Raw genomic sequence first — 14,672 nt, forward strand, 5'->3', positions numbered from 1 at the left:
TAGAAATAGGAGCTAGAAAAGAAGGGGAAGGTTAGTAGTAGTTATATAGCATTTATAACTAATAATACTAAACCTTCGTTATAAGCCGCTTCTAGCGATACTTCGGCTTTATCTTTAGTAGAGAAAAAGACCTGTAAATACTATAGCAAGCCCTATATGGTAAAGGGGCCTTATTATAAGAATTATTAGATATTGACTCTATTAATGGCTTTAAACTATTTAAAAGATAAGATTAATAAGAAAAGCTAGGAAGCTATATATAAAAAGATAAAAAAGGAATCTAAAGAGGTGTAAAATGTATTTAAAGCCTTTTAAGATAAATATAAGGGTAAGGGTAAAAAAAAAAGCAATAATAATAATAATAAGGAAGAAGATAGATTAATAGAGAAAGAAAAGGAAGATAAGGTATTTATAATATCTATTCTTTCTATAGGAACTTACCTAGATAATTTAGGCCTTTTAAAGTCTTATATTATACTCGATAGTGGCGCTTTAATGCATATTTTTAACAATATAAAGTAGTTTACTAATATCGACTATAATATCAATAAGTACTTTATTTATAATGCTTATAATAGTATTTTAAAAGTTCTTAGTATTAGCTCTATTCGAATTATATTATAGGATAGAAGGGCTATTACCTTTACTAATATTCTATATAATCTAACGATTATAGCGAATCTTCTTACTATAAAAAAGATAAGAAATAAAGGATTATTTTAGAATAATAAAGTCGATGAAATTTATTTGCAGAAAAATAGTTAATAAGAAGTAATCTTTTAAGTTTTTTAGGTAGAAGAAAGGCCCTATATCCTCTACTAAAGTAGTAAAAACGATATGCCTATAGATAAATTCATCATAAAGGCTTAAAATAAAGCCTTAATTATTAATAAAACCTATTTAGCTCGAAGAGATAGCCGCTAGCTTAAAACTTCGATAAAAACGCCTTATACTATCTGGCATATGCGTTTTAGGCACTTAGGTTGGGATTTAATAGATTATATCTTTAAGGATATATTATAGATGCCTAAGGAAAAAGAAGCTTCAAATTATAAGGTTTATAGTAGTATAAAAATCGTAAAGTAGATATTATAGTTATCTTATAAGCTTTTAATGCCTTAGGAACCTTTTAAAGTAGTCTCTTTCGATCTATTTCTATAAGCTACTACTTTTAATAGTAATAAATATATAGCGTTATTTACCTACCAATTTATAGGAATAAAGTATATTTTTACGATACCTAGAAAGACCGACCTACCTAGATACTAGCTAATTTTTAAGAATCAAGTTTTACGCCTATATAATATAACAATCGCAATAATTATCTCTAATAACGAAATAGCACTTTAGACTAGTAATAATCGGGAAGAAGCTAAGCGGAAAGGTATTATAATTCGAAATTCAAGCCCTAGTTACTAATATTAGAATAGTTATACTAAATGTTCTAAGGGGGTATTAAAGACGAAGATAGCCTTTCTTAATATATAAGCAGGCTTTCCTAAGGAGTTATAGCTTATTATAGCCGAAGCAGCGGTATATTTACTAAATTAAAGCCTTAGGAAGTCGGAAAGACCTTACGATAATTAGAAATCACCTTTTTAAATACTTTAACTTTAGCTCCGTAATAATAAGCCCGCCTAGAAATACCTACCGGTAGATATTTATCTATAAATTTACTACCTTTACGCCTATAGATATAAGGCTTTTGTAATGACTCGCGATAGGATATTATAAAAAGGCCCGAAGCTTAACTAAAAAGCTTATATTAGGTATTTAGCAGGCTATATCTCGACTATTTAGTACTTAATTTAGGTGCTTTCGTTAAAAAGAAGCTATTAGTTTAATTCTAGCTATATTATATTCGATGAGACTATATTCTATTAAGATAAATACTATTTACCGATTTCTAAATAATAGAAAGAGGCCCTAAATAGCCTTATCGGTAATATTAAAGAAATACCTATTATTGACGATTTTGAACTTATATTATCTAGGAATTTAATTAAAAATATCTTTACTAACGATCCTATTATTAAATAGGCACTAGAGGCAAAAAATAAAGCTACTAATAATGCCCCTTAATTAATAGAAATTAATCTTAAGGTTATAAACTACCCTAAAGAAGCTATCGCTTAAGTAATACTGCTATCTCTACTATTTTTGCCTAAGCCTAATAATAAACTTAAGCCGATTACTCCCTTCAATAATATATTCTTTATAAAGCTCGAAGGAAATACTTATGATATTTTTACAGCTTCTATCGCGAAGCCTTTAGCTATAATAGAGGCACTATATATTACGAATATACCTAAAGAGCCGGCGATATAGAGGGAGCTTAAGAAGCACCCTAAATATAAGGAATTTATCGCTACTACGAAAGAAGAATATTTAAAGGTTATAAATAGGGAGATTAAATATATTATTTAATGAAATAATTTATCTATCGACCTTTAGATCAAACTATTAGACCTAAAGTAGGTATTTGCCTATAAATAGGACTAAAATAGGTATCTCACCGGTTATAAGGCATAATTATACATTTATAGTGATTAATAACCCTATAATCTTCGTAATACCTAGGCAGTAGTACTTGCGGCATGTATATTTCGGCTTCTTATAGCGTTAATATACTTCTTTAACCTAGAAACGCACTAATATAATTTCGTTACGGCCTTTCTTAATATACTACTTAATGAGACTATCTACTATAAATAACCCGATAGATTCTACGATAGTTTTACATTTATTAGGTTATTCTATACCCTATATAGGCTTTAAAGGTCTCTGCTACTATAATTTAAAGAGTTATTACGATTCCTATTGCAATAAGGCTTTAAATAGGTCTGTAAGGACCCCTATATCTTTATTAATAGCTTCCTTATTATATTCTTCTATATTGATAATTTAGTCGTGCTTTATTATAAGTTACGGATAGAGGCATTCGAATTATTTTATATAGTATTAATAGAGGCATTTAAGATTAAGGATCTCGGCAAGCTATAGTAGTTCTTAGCAATTAAGGTTATTTGCAACCGTACGGCTAGAAAGTTATAGCTTATATAGAGGGCTTACTTTAATAAGCTGGCGATAAAATATAACCTTACTGCGTTTAATAATGCTAAAGACCGCTTTCTGGAGCACCTACTATATGCAGTAAGACTTAAGGCATTCGATAGGATAGCTAAACCATACGATACGAAGCAATACTAATTAATAGTAAGCTCGTTAGTATATCTAATTATAATTATAAGGCCTAAATTAGGCTATATTAGATCGCAGCTATTAAGATTCCTTTAAAACCCAGGTCTAGACTATTTATAAGCCATAAGGAAGGCACTCGACTATAGCTACGCGTAGAAGAATACTGCGATAGAGTTCCAGGCTAATATAGCAGAAATAGAGGCATTTTCTAATACTTCTTATACTAACAATATTACAATGCGATAAAGCAGTTAGGGCTATATAATTAAGCTCTTTAGTGGCCCGATTATATATAAATCGGGTCAATAGGATATTATTACGATATCGTTAATAGAGGTAGAGCTTCTTATAATATCTTATATAGTAAAGGAGGTTATCACCTTTAAGAGATTATACAAAAAAGTTAGGCTTTAATTGTGTGCTAATATCCCTACAATTTAATGCGATAATATCTAGACTATTTGCCTATTAAAGGAGGAATTCTTTAAGCTCGTGATACGGCTTCATTATATAGATATTTATTACTATTAGTTGCGCTAGGAGGTTTAAAAAAGAACGATCGATATTATATAGGTTCTAACGGGCAATATAGTTGCTGACGGTTTCATAAAGCCCCTAATAGGCCAGAAATTTGAAATCTTCTGCTGGCAGCTTAGGCTTATTATTTTGAAAGGATCTTACGACGCTAAACCGCAGTCTCACAATATTGATTTTAGTAGTAAGGAAGAGCCTCATAAGGATTAAAAGACGCCCTGAAAAATCAGATTAAAAGGGCCTTTTCAATAGCTACACTAGTTTCCTATGGAAAATTGGAATCTACGGTTTATTGCTATTTTCTTACGCTATATGTGTGCTATTAGGCGAATTTACCCCTGAATAGGTAGCCTATTCAATAAGGGCACCGTTATGTTTTGCGTATAACTATTTTGAGTGGATTGATATTTCTACTTATTATCTTGCTTTGCACTAAGTTTAGCTATATGGTAGGATATCCTAGAGAAAGCATATCCTGAGGGGGTGTATTGGATGGAAATTGGCTTGTCTGTAATGTGGATATCGGTTATATCTGAGGTCGGATATGCTGAAGTTCTTCCTAGATCAGTAAGCCCTTAGGGGTACCCCCTATCCTACTATAAATAGCTGGGAACATAAGTCTCTTAGAGAGGACTTGGTTCCTTTAATCAAGCATTTTATCGCATTTTCCCTGTGCATTCTAACAGCGATACCCTGCCTGAGTCTTCAACATCCTTTGGGCCGGGACGGAGTATTCTCCCGCCATACCATAGAAGCGCGATTTAAAGTAACCAATGATTGGTCATCCCAAGACTGGTAGGACTTTTCGTGGGCTGTATTTGTTCATTACATGTAAAGGTGTTGGGCTCGGTCAATTGTCGATCTGTGACATCACGAAAGGAGGTGCGAGGATCTTACAACAAATGAAAATGGGGCATCAATCATTCCTTGGACGCTACAAGTACGTGCTACTCCGTAGAATATGCATTGATATGTACCTTGATGGTTCATCGTCCACCAGCCCGCCCAGCACGAGCCAGTTACACCCCCCCTGGTAAGATGAAGCTGGAACGCGAGGATCAGCTCCGAGGACATAAATCAGTTCAGTGGCTGGTGAAAACCATCCATCATGACATGGTTTTTCTAGTTCTGTCTGGGAAGATCAGTCGTGTGAATTGCGGCGAAGTAATAAACTAGCCGTATCGGATAGACATGTTCGTGTGTTGATATGGCTGACAAGTAAACACACATTCTAAGATGTACAAATGGAAAAGAAAAAAAAAGTAATATGCATTGATGCAAGACACAATAGGGTGTGAGTATTCGAGCGATAACGGGGTTGGCAGAGTCTGAATCGAGAAGTCTAAGCTTTAAAGGTGTAAGTAGGATAGGAGGTAGTCAGTCAACTAGGGGCGGTAAGGCGAGTCTGATTATGAGGCAAGACCGTCCGACTTGCGTTGCTTCACTTTCAGAGAGCTCACAGGGGTAAGGAGCAATATCGGCTGATTGAACTCTCTAAACAAGGAGGGCAAGAACTCGGCAACCTTTTTTGTCATGATTGATCATTTGCGAAATTGCACACTTGAAGAGTCTGCGTGCGTGCTATCCGTACCAAACACAAGAATATGTCTACTCCGCTGTATGTGGCAGGCCATAAAGCCCTCTCCGCCTTCTCGTGATCCCAATCTGGATTCCAGAATCAGGATGTTGCAGCGAATCAGAGACTAAAATGTCAGATTGTATAAGTACAAGGTTGGAAAGAGGGGGGCTTTATTCTTGGCACCTCACACCGTTCTTGGAGGTGGGTTTTGCCGAATTCTTGCCCTGGGCTGAACCAGACAACGTTTGACACCATGTAACTTGACAGGTACAGAGTACCGGAGTACCGACGTAGTAAATTGATTTCCGTCTCAACGTTCCCATGGTCATGACGATGAGTCCCTCCTCCAAAACCCCCGTTCTATTTGAACTTTCGAAGTTTAAATGCAGGCCCCTTGATGGTTGACCGCCGGCCCTCAGTATTGACAAGACAGCGCTAAATAAGGAATAGAGGAGAAAAGAAAAGAAAAAGAAGATAGAAAGGCAGAAAGAAATAAAGGAAAGGGAAGGAAAGGAAAGGAAAGAACCCAGAACTTGCATACCTCGACGAATAACCTCGGCAGACCTCGAATTGCTTCTACTCTCCCGACTTAGGTATGCGCAGCCGGTACAGTCTCACTTCGTGAAGCGTCGGGACCCCCTCACTCGAGTTCCTACATAATTCCCCAAGCGGCTGCCGACGGGGCCGTGGCTTTGATGGATACGTTTGTCGTCGAACCCATCCAGAGCCGTGACCACCATGGCCCTTCCTCCGACCAAAATGCCAGTTCCTTGGCGGACGAGCTGCGGGAAGCTTCAGGCGCACCATCCAACAATTTCGCCTTTAGCCCTTCACAGCTGCACAAGCTCCTAACGTTGCGTAGCCTGGCAGCCCTCGATTTTTTTGGCGGCATCCGTGGCCTTGCTGCTGGTCTTCGAACCGACATTGCTTCTGGACTCAGCGCCGATGAGAATACACTTGACGGCTCAGTTTCGTTTGACGAAGCTGTAGCCGCAGGCCGCGAGGCACGCCTACCTCAACTACGGAGTCTTCAGCCTCCGACTAGCCATAGCATTCACAATGCGTTGCGACTCAGCGAATCGCCTGAAGGCCTCTTCGCCGACCGAAAAGGAATATTTGGGGTCAATCGACTTCCTCGGCGCAAACAGAAATCATTCCTCAAACTCATGTGGATCGCTTTCAATGACAAACTGCTGATTCTTTTAACAATATCGGCATGCATCTCCCTGGCTATTGGCATTTACCAGTCCGTAAATGCCGAGGCCGGCTACTCAAATATAGAATGGGTCGATGGTGTAACAGTTGTGGTAGCCATTGTCATCATCGTCCTAGCAAGCGCCGCAAATGACTGGCAAAAGAACCACAAATTCGAAAAATTGAATGAGCGCAAGAAGCATCGTCAAGTCACAGTCTTCCGATCCGGAAAAGCTAGGCAAGTCGACATTACTGATGTCATGGTCGGAGACGTGATGCACATTGAAGCTGGAGATGTCGTGGCGGTCGATGGTGTTCTCATCCAAGCTTCTGGCCTTCGCATTAATGAGGCATCAATCTCTGGCGAATCTGGTTTGGTCCACAAAACCGTTTCTGATGACCACCCTGTGTCTCACGCCGTACTGGCTGACCCTTTCATCATGAGCGGAACCACTGTCACTCAGGGAGTGGGAAGATACCTTGTTGTTTCAGTAGGTGCAAACTCGACCTATGGTCGAACCCTCATGTCCTTGCGGCAGGACGTCGAAGAAACTCCGTTGCAAGCCAAACTAGGACGACTTGGCAAGCAGCTTATCGTGTTTGGCGCCATTGCTGGCGCCATCTTCTTTGTCATTCTGTTCATTCGATTTTTGGTTCGCTTGCCAGGGATGGCCAACAAGGGTCCGTCAAACAAAGCTGAGGCGTTCTTCCATATCCTCATTTTGTCCATCACCGTTGTCATTATTACTGTACCGGAAGGCCTCGCGCTCAATGTCACTGTTGCCCTGGCTTTCGCCACGACACGCATGCTCCGCGACAATAATCTGGTTCGACTCATTCGTTCTTGCGAAGTTATGGGTAATGCTACGAGTGTGTGTTCCGACAAGACGGGTACACTCACCCAAAACAAAATGACTGTGGTCTCTGGTCGCATCGCCCTCGATGGCGTGTTTCACGATATGGAACCCTGTTTTGACACAGGACGACCACAGTCGATGTCCGCCCCCCCATCATCCTCGGTGGAAGGATCTACCAAACTCGCAGCGGCCATGTCTCACGAAGTGAAGGATCTTATCAAAGACAGCGTTGCCCTGAACTCAACTGCCTTTGAGAGCGATGATTCCAAGTCGTCAGAATATTTTGGCTCTAGTACTGAAACAGCTTTACTAAAGTTCAGCCGAGATCACCTGGGTATGGGCCTTTTGAGAACCGAAAGGGCCAACACCCCAGTCGTTACAATGCTGCCCTTTGAGTCTTCGAGAAAGTGGATGGCATCACTGATCAGATTGCCATGTGGAAAATACAGACTCTTAGTCAAGGGTGCAGCCGAGATTGTCTTTGAGTACTGCGCGTATGTCGTCGAAGACCACACGTATCAGCTGACAACTGCCCGTCTCACGGAAGACGACAGGATTAGTTTTCGAAATACAAGTCAAGACTATGCTAGAAATATGCTCCGTCCGGTTGCAATTGCGTACAAAGACTTTGACGAAACCGACGTCTTTGAAAACCCCGACGATGATCCCGCTTCAGTCAACCTGGAATGGCTCGCATCGGGCCTGATATTCATTGGTTTCTTCGGAATCCGTGATCCACTGCGCCTGGAAGTGATTGATTCTGTCAGAAAATGCCAAGAGGCTGGGGTTTTTGTTCGTATGGTCACGGGAGACAACTTCTTAACGGCGAAAGCTATTGCGACTGAATGTGGCATTTACTCCAGAGGGGGCATCGCAATGGATGGACCAACATTCCGCAAGCTTTCTCCAGAGCAACTCGAAGCCGTTATTCCCCGGCTGCAAGTCTTGGCGAGATCCAGTCCAGAAGACAAAGTCCTTCTCGTGACCCAACTACGAGCTATGAAGGAGACCGTTGCCGTTACTGGAGATGGCACCAATGATGCACTAGCCCTGAAAGCGGCAGATGTTGGATTTGCCATGGGGATTCAGGGTACCGAAGTTGCCAAGGAAGCCGCCTCCATTATTTTACTCGATGACAACTTTGCGTCTATTGTTAAGTCACTAGGTTGGGGCAGAACCATTAACGATGCTGTTAAAAAGTTTTGTCAAGTAAGTTCCGACTGAGAGGAGGGTCGTCTTTTGGCGCCAATGTTTCTCATTAAGCTAATGTGAGATGCCCTTTATAGTTTCAATTCACCATCAACATCACCGCCAGTATTCTCGCCATTGTTTCAGAGCTCGTGGGTGACTCCATCTTCTCGGTTGTTCAGTTGCTTTGGATCAATCTCATCATGGACATCTTTGCGTCACTGGGCCTTGCCACGGACCATCCCTCGCCTGACTTTCTGAAGCGTAAACCCGAGCCACGAAATGCTCCAATCATCACAATCACAATGTGGAAAATGATTATTGGGCAAGCGATTTATCAGCTTGCTGTTATTTTTGTAGTACACTATGCGGGCTGGGACATTTTTGATCCCCATACCCCCGAAGAGATTGAAAAACTGCAGACTCTTGTTTTTAACATTTACGTTTGGATGCAGTTTTTCAACCAACACAACTGCCGCAGGGTCGACAACAAATTGGATATATGGTATCAAGGAGTACTGCGAAACCCATGGTTCATCGGCGTCCAGATCCTCACACTTGCCGGTCAATTTGTCATCATCTTCAAGGGCGGCGAAGCTTTTGACACTGTTCCCTTGACAGGAGCGCAGTGGGGATGGAGCATGTTGTTTGGCATACTGACCATTCCTCTTGGTGCTCTGATCCGGCAATTCCCGGACAAATATGTAGCTTCATTCTTTCGAAAAGCCGGACAAATACTTCGCTTGCTAACACAGCCTTTCCGGACTTGGTGTGGCTGCTTTTCTATATTACACATTCGCTCTCGACAGAACATGGATGAGGAAACTCAAGAAATGGCTACCAATAAAGAGGACGAAACAAGCAGAGGTACCGAGGCTGTGGTTTTCAAGCGCCCTACCAGTGGCTCAACTCATACCGAAGGTTCGACGCACATACGAAACGTATCAGAGGCGGTGACACAAGGATCCGGCGAAATCGATGGAGAGGGGGTAGACCTCGAGGCACTAGTTGATGCTGCGCGAATTGGTCGCTCCATCGGCAAGAACATCCTAGAGCTCCATCCAAGCACACTCAAAGATGATCCTATCCTTCAAACGAGGACCAATATCAGCGTTCCCCCGAGTCAGGACCCTGCGTTCATGAGATACATGGTCCGGCCTCGCGAGCAAGAGCGTTACCCACGTCGAAGACAAGCCGCAACACGTGGCTGGGTAGACCCCCCTCGACCAATACCAGCCACGGCAACCAATAGACATGGCTTGACTTGGGAAGGTTTCTTACGATCCAAGCGAAGATGAGCTGTCGAAGCATGGAAATAGAATGAGCGGGGGGGGGCCAACTGCCCTTACTTCACAGAAATTTGGGGCAAGTTCCAGCTCAACAAAATGCATCAATCGGCCGCGCAAAAATTGTATTACGTTGGTAACGACGACATGACCATGAAATTATACATAGACGATCAATTTTCCATTACTGTTGAGAATTCATGCCGGAGAGGACCAAATGAACATTGCCATGTTGGGACAAAGAATATTCAATTTCTATGCTTTTTTCTCTTGGTGGCATTATATTTCTGATGGCGTATATAGCAACGAGATGAGAAAGAATAATAATAAACAGACACGGCCTTGCGTACAACCTCACCCAAAGCCACCGGGAATCAATCGGCCTTGACCACGTTTCCCTTTGCCCTGTCACATCGAGCTTTCAATTTCATCTGCAATACTCATATGATACTTGACGTGGTGACGATCCGAGCTCATGACAACCGGGCATCTTATGGAGGGCCAAAGGGCGACGGACGTCCTTCACCTCGTCCTTTTCACTTGGTGCAAACGGGGGGAACGTGTTCTCGGCAGGATTCCTTTCATGATGCATCTAATTGGCGCTACTGCAATTGCAGTCGCTACACCCCCGGCTCTAGCTTGCACGGCCTCGTGACTACCGTTTGAACTTGGCGTCTTTGTGGTTTTAAATGGGGAAGCGACGAACAAGGTCGTATATCCTTCGAAGCATGCCTATATCTGTAACTATATATGCTTCGAAACACCCTGGCGAAATCGACAAAAGGACTCATGCCTCTGGACTCATGTCTCGCTGTTGACAAGCCGCCATAGATGATCCTGTCTGGCAACCAGATCATCATATCTTCCCTGTTCCACCTTTCGTCCTCCCTCTAGAACCACAACTTCGTCAACCATCTGCATCATCTCTACGCTGTGCGTCGCAACAACTACCGCCATTCCCGCACATTCTTCATGCCCCGTCCGCATCAAACATCCTATCATTTCGCGAAAAGTAGACGTGCTTTCCGGATCCAGAGCGCTTGTCGGCTCATCCAGAACTAGAAGACGTGGCTTTCTGGCCAAGGCACGCGCAATGTTTACTCGTTGAGCCTGACCCCCTGATAGTGCTTGTCCACCATCTCCCACCACCGTGCTGTATCCGTCGGGGAGCGATACGATAAAGTCATGTATCCCTGCGGCTTTGGAAGCCTCAGTAACAGCCTTTTGCAAAGCGCCAGGGCAGGTTGATTGGATCCCGTACGCAATGTTCTCTCTGATGGTGCCTGGAAACAAGAACGGCGCTTGAGGGACGTACGCCATCATCGACTGAAGATGTTGTACATCTACGACGGAAAATGGAGCCCCGTTAAAGGAGAATTCTGACGCGATGCCATGCTCAGGAAGGCCGTCGGGAATATTAGTTCCAAGAAGGAGCGATAACAAGGTTGACTTGCCGCTGCCGGATGACCCTACGACAGCCAAGAAGGAGCCGGGTTGGATTTCGAGACAAACCCCTTTCAGGACTTTTGGAGAGTCTTCGGGTGAAAAGTCTACGTTGCGAAGCCGTATCGGTAGCGGGCAGCTGAGCTGAATGGCTGATACGCCTCGACTGGAAACCGTTTTTGGCATCCTAGCATAAGCTAAAAGTTCAACAGCGGCGACCTTGGCTGCTGTGAGTTGCGGGAGATTGTTCAGTAGCTCGAAGGAATTACCTATGCAGAATAGCAAAAGATTGATGACCTGGAGAACCTCATTTACAGTTGTACCAGAGCTTTCCTTCGAGGCAAGTGTTGTGCCGTAATAGAAAACCATGGCAACAAGAGGCAAGGTCATGGATTGATAGAGGCCGAACGTAGGGCTGGTGAACAGAGCTCTTTTCAGTCCCATCTGAAGGCCTTGTCTGACAGCCTCCGACTGCTTTTCCTGGAAATATGTATGCAGTGAAAACGCTCGAACAAATTCAAAGTTCAACAAGACTTCTCTGAGCACGGCGCTCGAGGTCAAAGCGCTGTCATTGCATCTCTTCTCCCATGTCGAGCTGACTGTTGAGTACATCTTGATCGCAAGCAAAATGACCGGCAGAGCGGCTAACGTTACCATTGTTAATTTCCAGCAGATGACAAGTGCCCAAATGATGGATATGCACATGATTGAAAGCACCACTATCAAAATAGGCATTATCTTGCCCATGATGGTGCGCATTTCCTGGCCGTTCCTGTCGAGACATTGGACGAGAAGAGCCGGTGCACCTTGGGGTCTTCGAAACCATGAGCTTGACTGCTCCAGCGCGTTACTGAAAGCATCTTGCCTAAGGCGGTCAATCCATCTTTGGCCGACTTTTTCAAATAGAAAATGCCCACCAGCCGTGCAGACTCCATCTGCGAAAGCAATGCCAATGAGATACAGTGCCCACTTTAATCCCTTTTCCCTCTTGTTTGTGGTTGACCACATTGCGCTGAGCAGTTGAGCCAGACAGAAGGCAAAGGCGGGCGTTGTAGCTGCAGCAGCAAGGCAGAGCAGAATGGCAGACACGAGCGCGACACGGTCGCGATGTCCAAGAGACTGCCACACGGTGCCTAGCATACTGCCTACAGAATTCATAGAGGGACGCTGCGAGACGGGATTGTCAGCTTTTGAGTTTTGGCATTCGGAACGACTCTTTTCAGTCAACTGTTCGCCATCTCCATCTTTCACGGTAGCTGAATTTCCATTATCCCAATCAGTTCTCACTGCATAAGCTATATGCGTTGGATAATGGTTGGGTTCAAGGTATTCTTGAGGCTCTTTAAAATTGAAAGTGTCTTCAAAAAGGCGGAAACGTTTATCCAGGAGATGTGACAAATCCTCCGGATTGATGCTGAAATTTTTCGATAATCGCCATCCGGAAATCACGGACCTCCGTAAGACATCCTGAGAACTCGCGAGGTCTGCATGTCGGCTGATGGGCGGGTTTGTTGAAAATGAAGAATGCAACAATATTTCTCGCTTGTGGCCGTTGCTGTGACGATTTTTGGTGGAGTCGACCTTTTCATTCACTCCTGAAGCCTGTTGGGTTGATCTCGGCGTCAAACTTCCTTCGGAAAACGAGCAAGTATCATCTATTTCGGGGCCAAGGCCTGCAACACTCTTCAATTCTTCCGGACACCGTCTGAGGCATACTGATCCGTTTATCATGGTGTATACCAAGTCGCCATCCTGTATGTTGGACATGTCATGCGTGATGATGATAGTGGTCTTATCTTGCCGCCACTCTCTTATGGCTCTCATCATTGTGATTTGAGTGACAGGATCCAACGCACTTGTAGGCTCATCCAGTATCAAGACGGCAGGGTCCCGTAACCAAGCTCTAGCTAGCGCAAGTCTTTGCCTCTGCCCACCACTCAGATGTCGACTGTCTGGACTGAGGAGTGTCCCCAGTCCGTCTTGAAGGAGTTGTATTGTTGATTCCAACTGAGCGAATGAGCACGCACGAAGAATGTCGACACTAGTTGCTTGCGTGGGATTTCGATGTCCGAGAGCCACGTTGTTTAGGAAGGAATCTTGCACAACGGGGCTGTCTTGGTGTATCAAGGTGACATGATTGCGAAGGCAATTTGAATGCAGACCCTCAAGAGGGAATCCGTCGATATATACCTCACCAGAAACAGGCGTGAGCAAACCCGCGATCAAGCAACCCACTGTGCTTTTACCTGACCCGCTTTGACCAATGAGGAATGTGATTTGTTTCGCCGGGAAATGCACCGTGGCATTCTGTAGGATATTGGTAGCCGGGTTAGATGCGTAGGCAAAGTTTACCTTCACATATAGTCAGTCGAAGGAGATTTCTTGGCGTAGGTACGCTCAGACTTGCCTGATCTAGCCAAACATCACCAAGGATTTGAGGAGGCGGCGTGTTCCTGTGCGCGAAACTTTCCAACCAATCTTCGTTCCGAACTAGGTCCAACAGGAAGGCGGCAGCAGACTTTCCTTTCGATAACACGAGCCAATGACCAGCGAGGGCCTCGACACTATGAAAGGCTGTCAATACCGAGTAAATCGTTGTTACGATGTGGCCCGGAGATGTTCCCTCCTCTACCAAAACGAGTCCATACCAGAAGCCTAATACGAAGATTGCAATCGACCAGAAAGCAACGTAGCCCATTTGAAGTGCCGTGCTGCGCGCCTGTTTGAAGAAGTGCTTCGAAGCAAGCGTTAGAGCCGAACGGTATTTAACTTTTTCTATATCAAAACCAGTGAAGACTCGGACAAGATCAATGCCCCTGAGAGAAGCCGCAGCGAAAGTAGATGCTTGCTGTAAGAACTGTTTCTGCGATGTTATCGCAGAGTCCAGGTTGCGCATAATAAGGCCAAGAACTATAGAGGATATTGGCAGAGTGGAAAGAAGAACTAAGGCTAGCTTCCAGGAAAAATAAAGGGCGATGCCAATGGATGCACATGCTGTGATCAAGTCACAGATGAGAAATCCCAAAACCTGGGAAGTTGCTGATTGAAGCTCGCGAATTTGTCTATTAGACTCATTCAGTGACTGCGAAAAAGGCAGAGCTGTCGCTAATCCAGAAGTTGTGATACATACGTGTGTATTCTTGTGTGAAGACCCTCAACTCCATCATCCAGAGATCCTAGCCACTCTACCCGCTTGGAAGCGAAACTGTTGTGGATCTTTTGGCGAGCCTCTCCAGCTTGGAGTTCCCCGACAACAATCCATAAACCAAGAAACGACGTATTCGCTAACCAGCTGCCAATGCCAAGTCCTAGGAGAATGGAACACCAGAAGGACACACCAGTTGCAGGATCTTGTCCTGCTTGTATGCCTTGACCGAGTTGGGAGAGCAT

The 14,672-nt window shown here is 43.6% G+C and overlaps 2 protein-coding genes across 2 annotated transcripts; one reads left to right on the forward strand and one right to left on the reverse strand.

Moving 5' to 3' along the window:
- Window positions 1-6,009: 6,009 nt before the first annotated feature.
- On the forward strand, window positions 6,010-9,851 carry UV8b_03231 (uncharacterized protein; the record flags this gene model as incomplete). Its single annotated transcript, XM_043140729.1, has 2 exons — window positions 6,010-8,574; window positions 8,652-9,851. 2 exons carry the CDS (start codon window positions 6,010-6,012, stop codon window positions 9,849-9,851), a joined length of 3,765 nt encoding a protein of 1,254 aa, XP_042996663.1.
- A 789-nt stretch (window positions 9,852-10,640) lies between these two features.
- UV8b_03232 (uncharacterized protein) lies at window positions 10,641-14,672 on the reverse strand (the record flags this gene model as incomplete). The annotated part of the gene is made up of 5 exons (XM_043140730.1): window positions 10,641-12,538; window positions 13,529-13,634; window positions 13,690-13,846; window positions 13,931-14,344; window positions 14,413-14,672. 5 exons carry the CDS (start codon window positions 14,670-14,672, stop codon window positions 10,641-10,643), a joined length of 2,835 nt encoding a protein of 944 aa, XP_042996664.1.

Source organism: Ustilaginoidea virens, chromosome 2 (genome assembly GCF_000687475.1).
Source record: "Ustilaginoidea virens chromosome 2, complete sequence".
Taxonomy (NCBI): Eukaryota; Fungi; Ascomycota; class Sordariomycetes; order Hypocreales; family Clavicipitaceae; genus Ustilaginoidea; species Ustilaginoidea virens.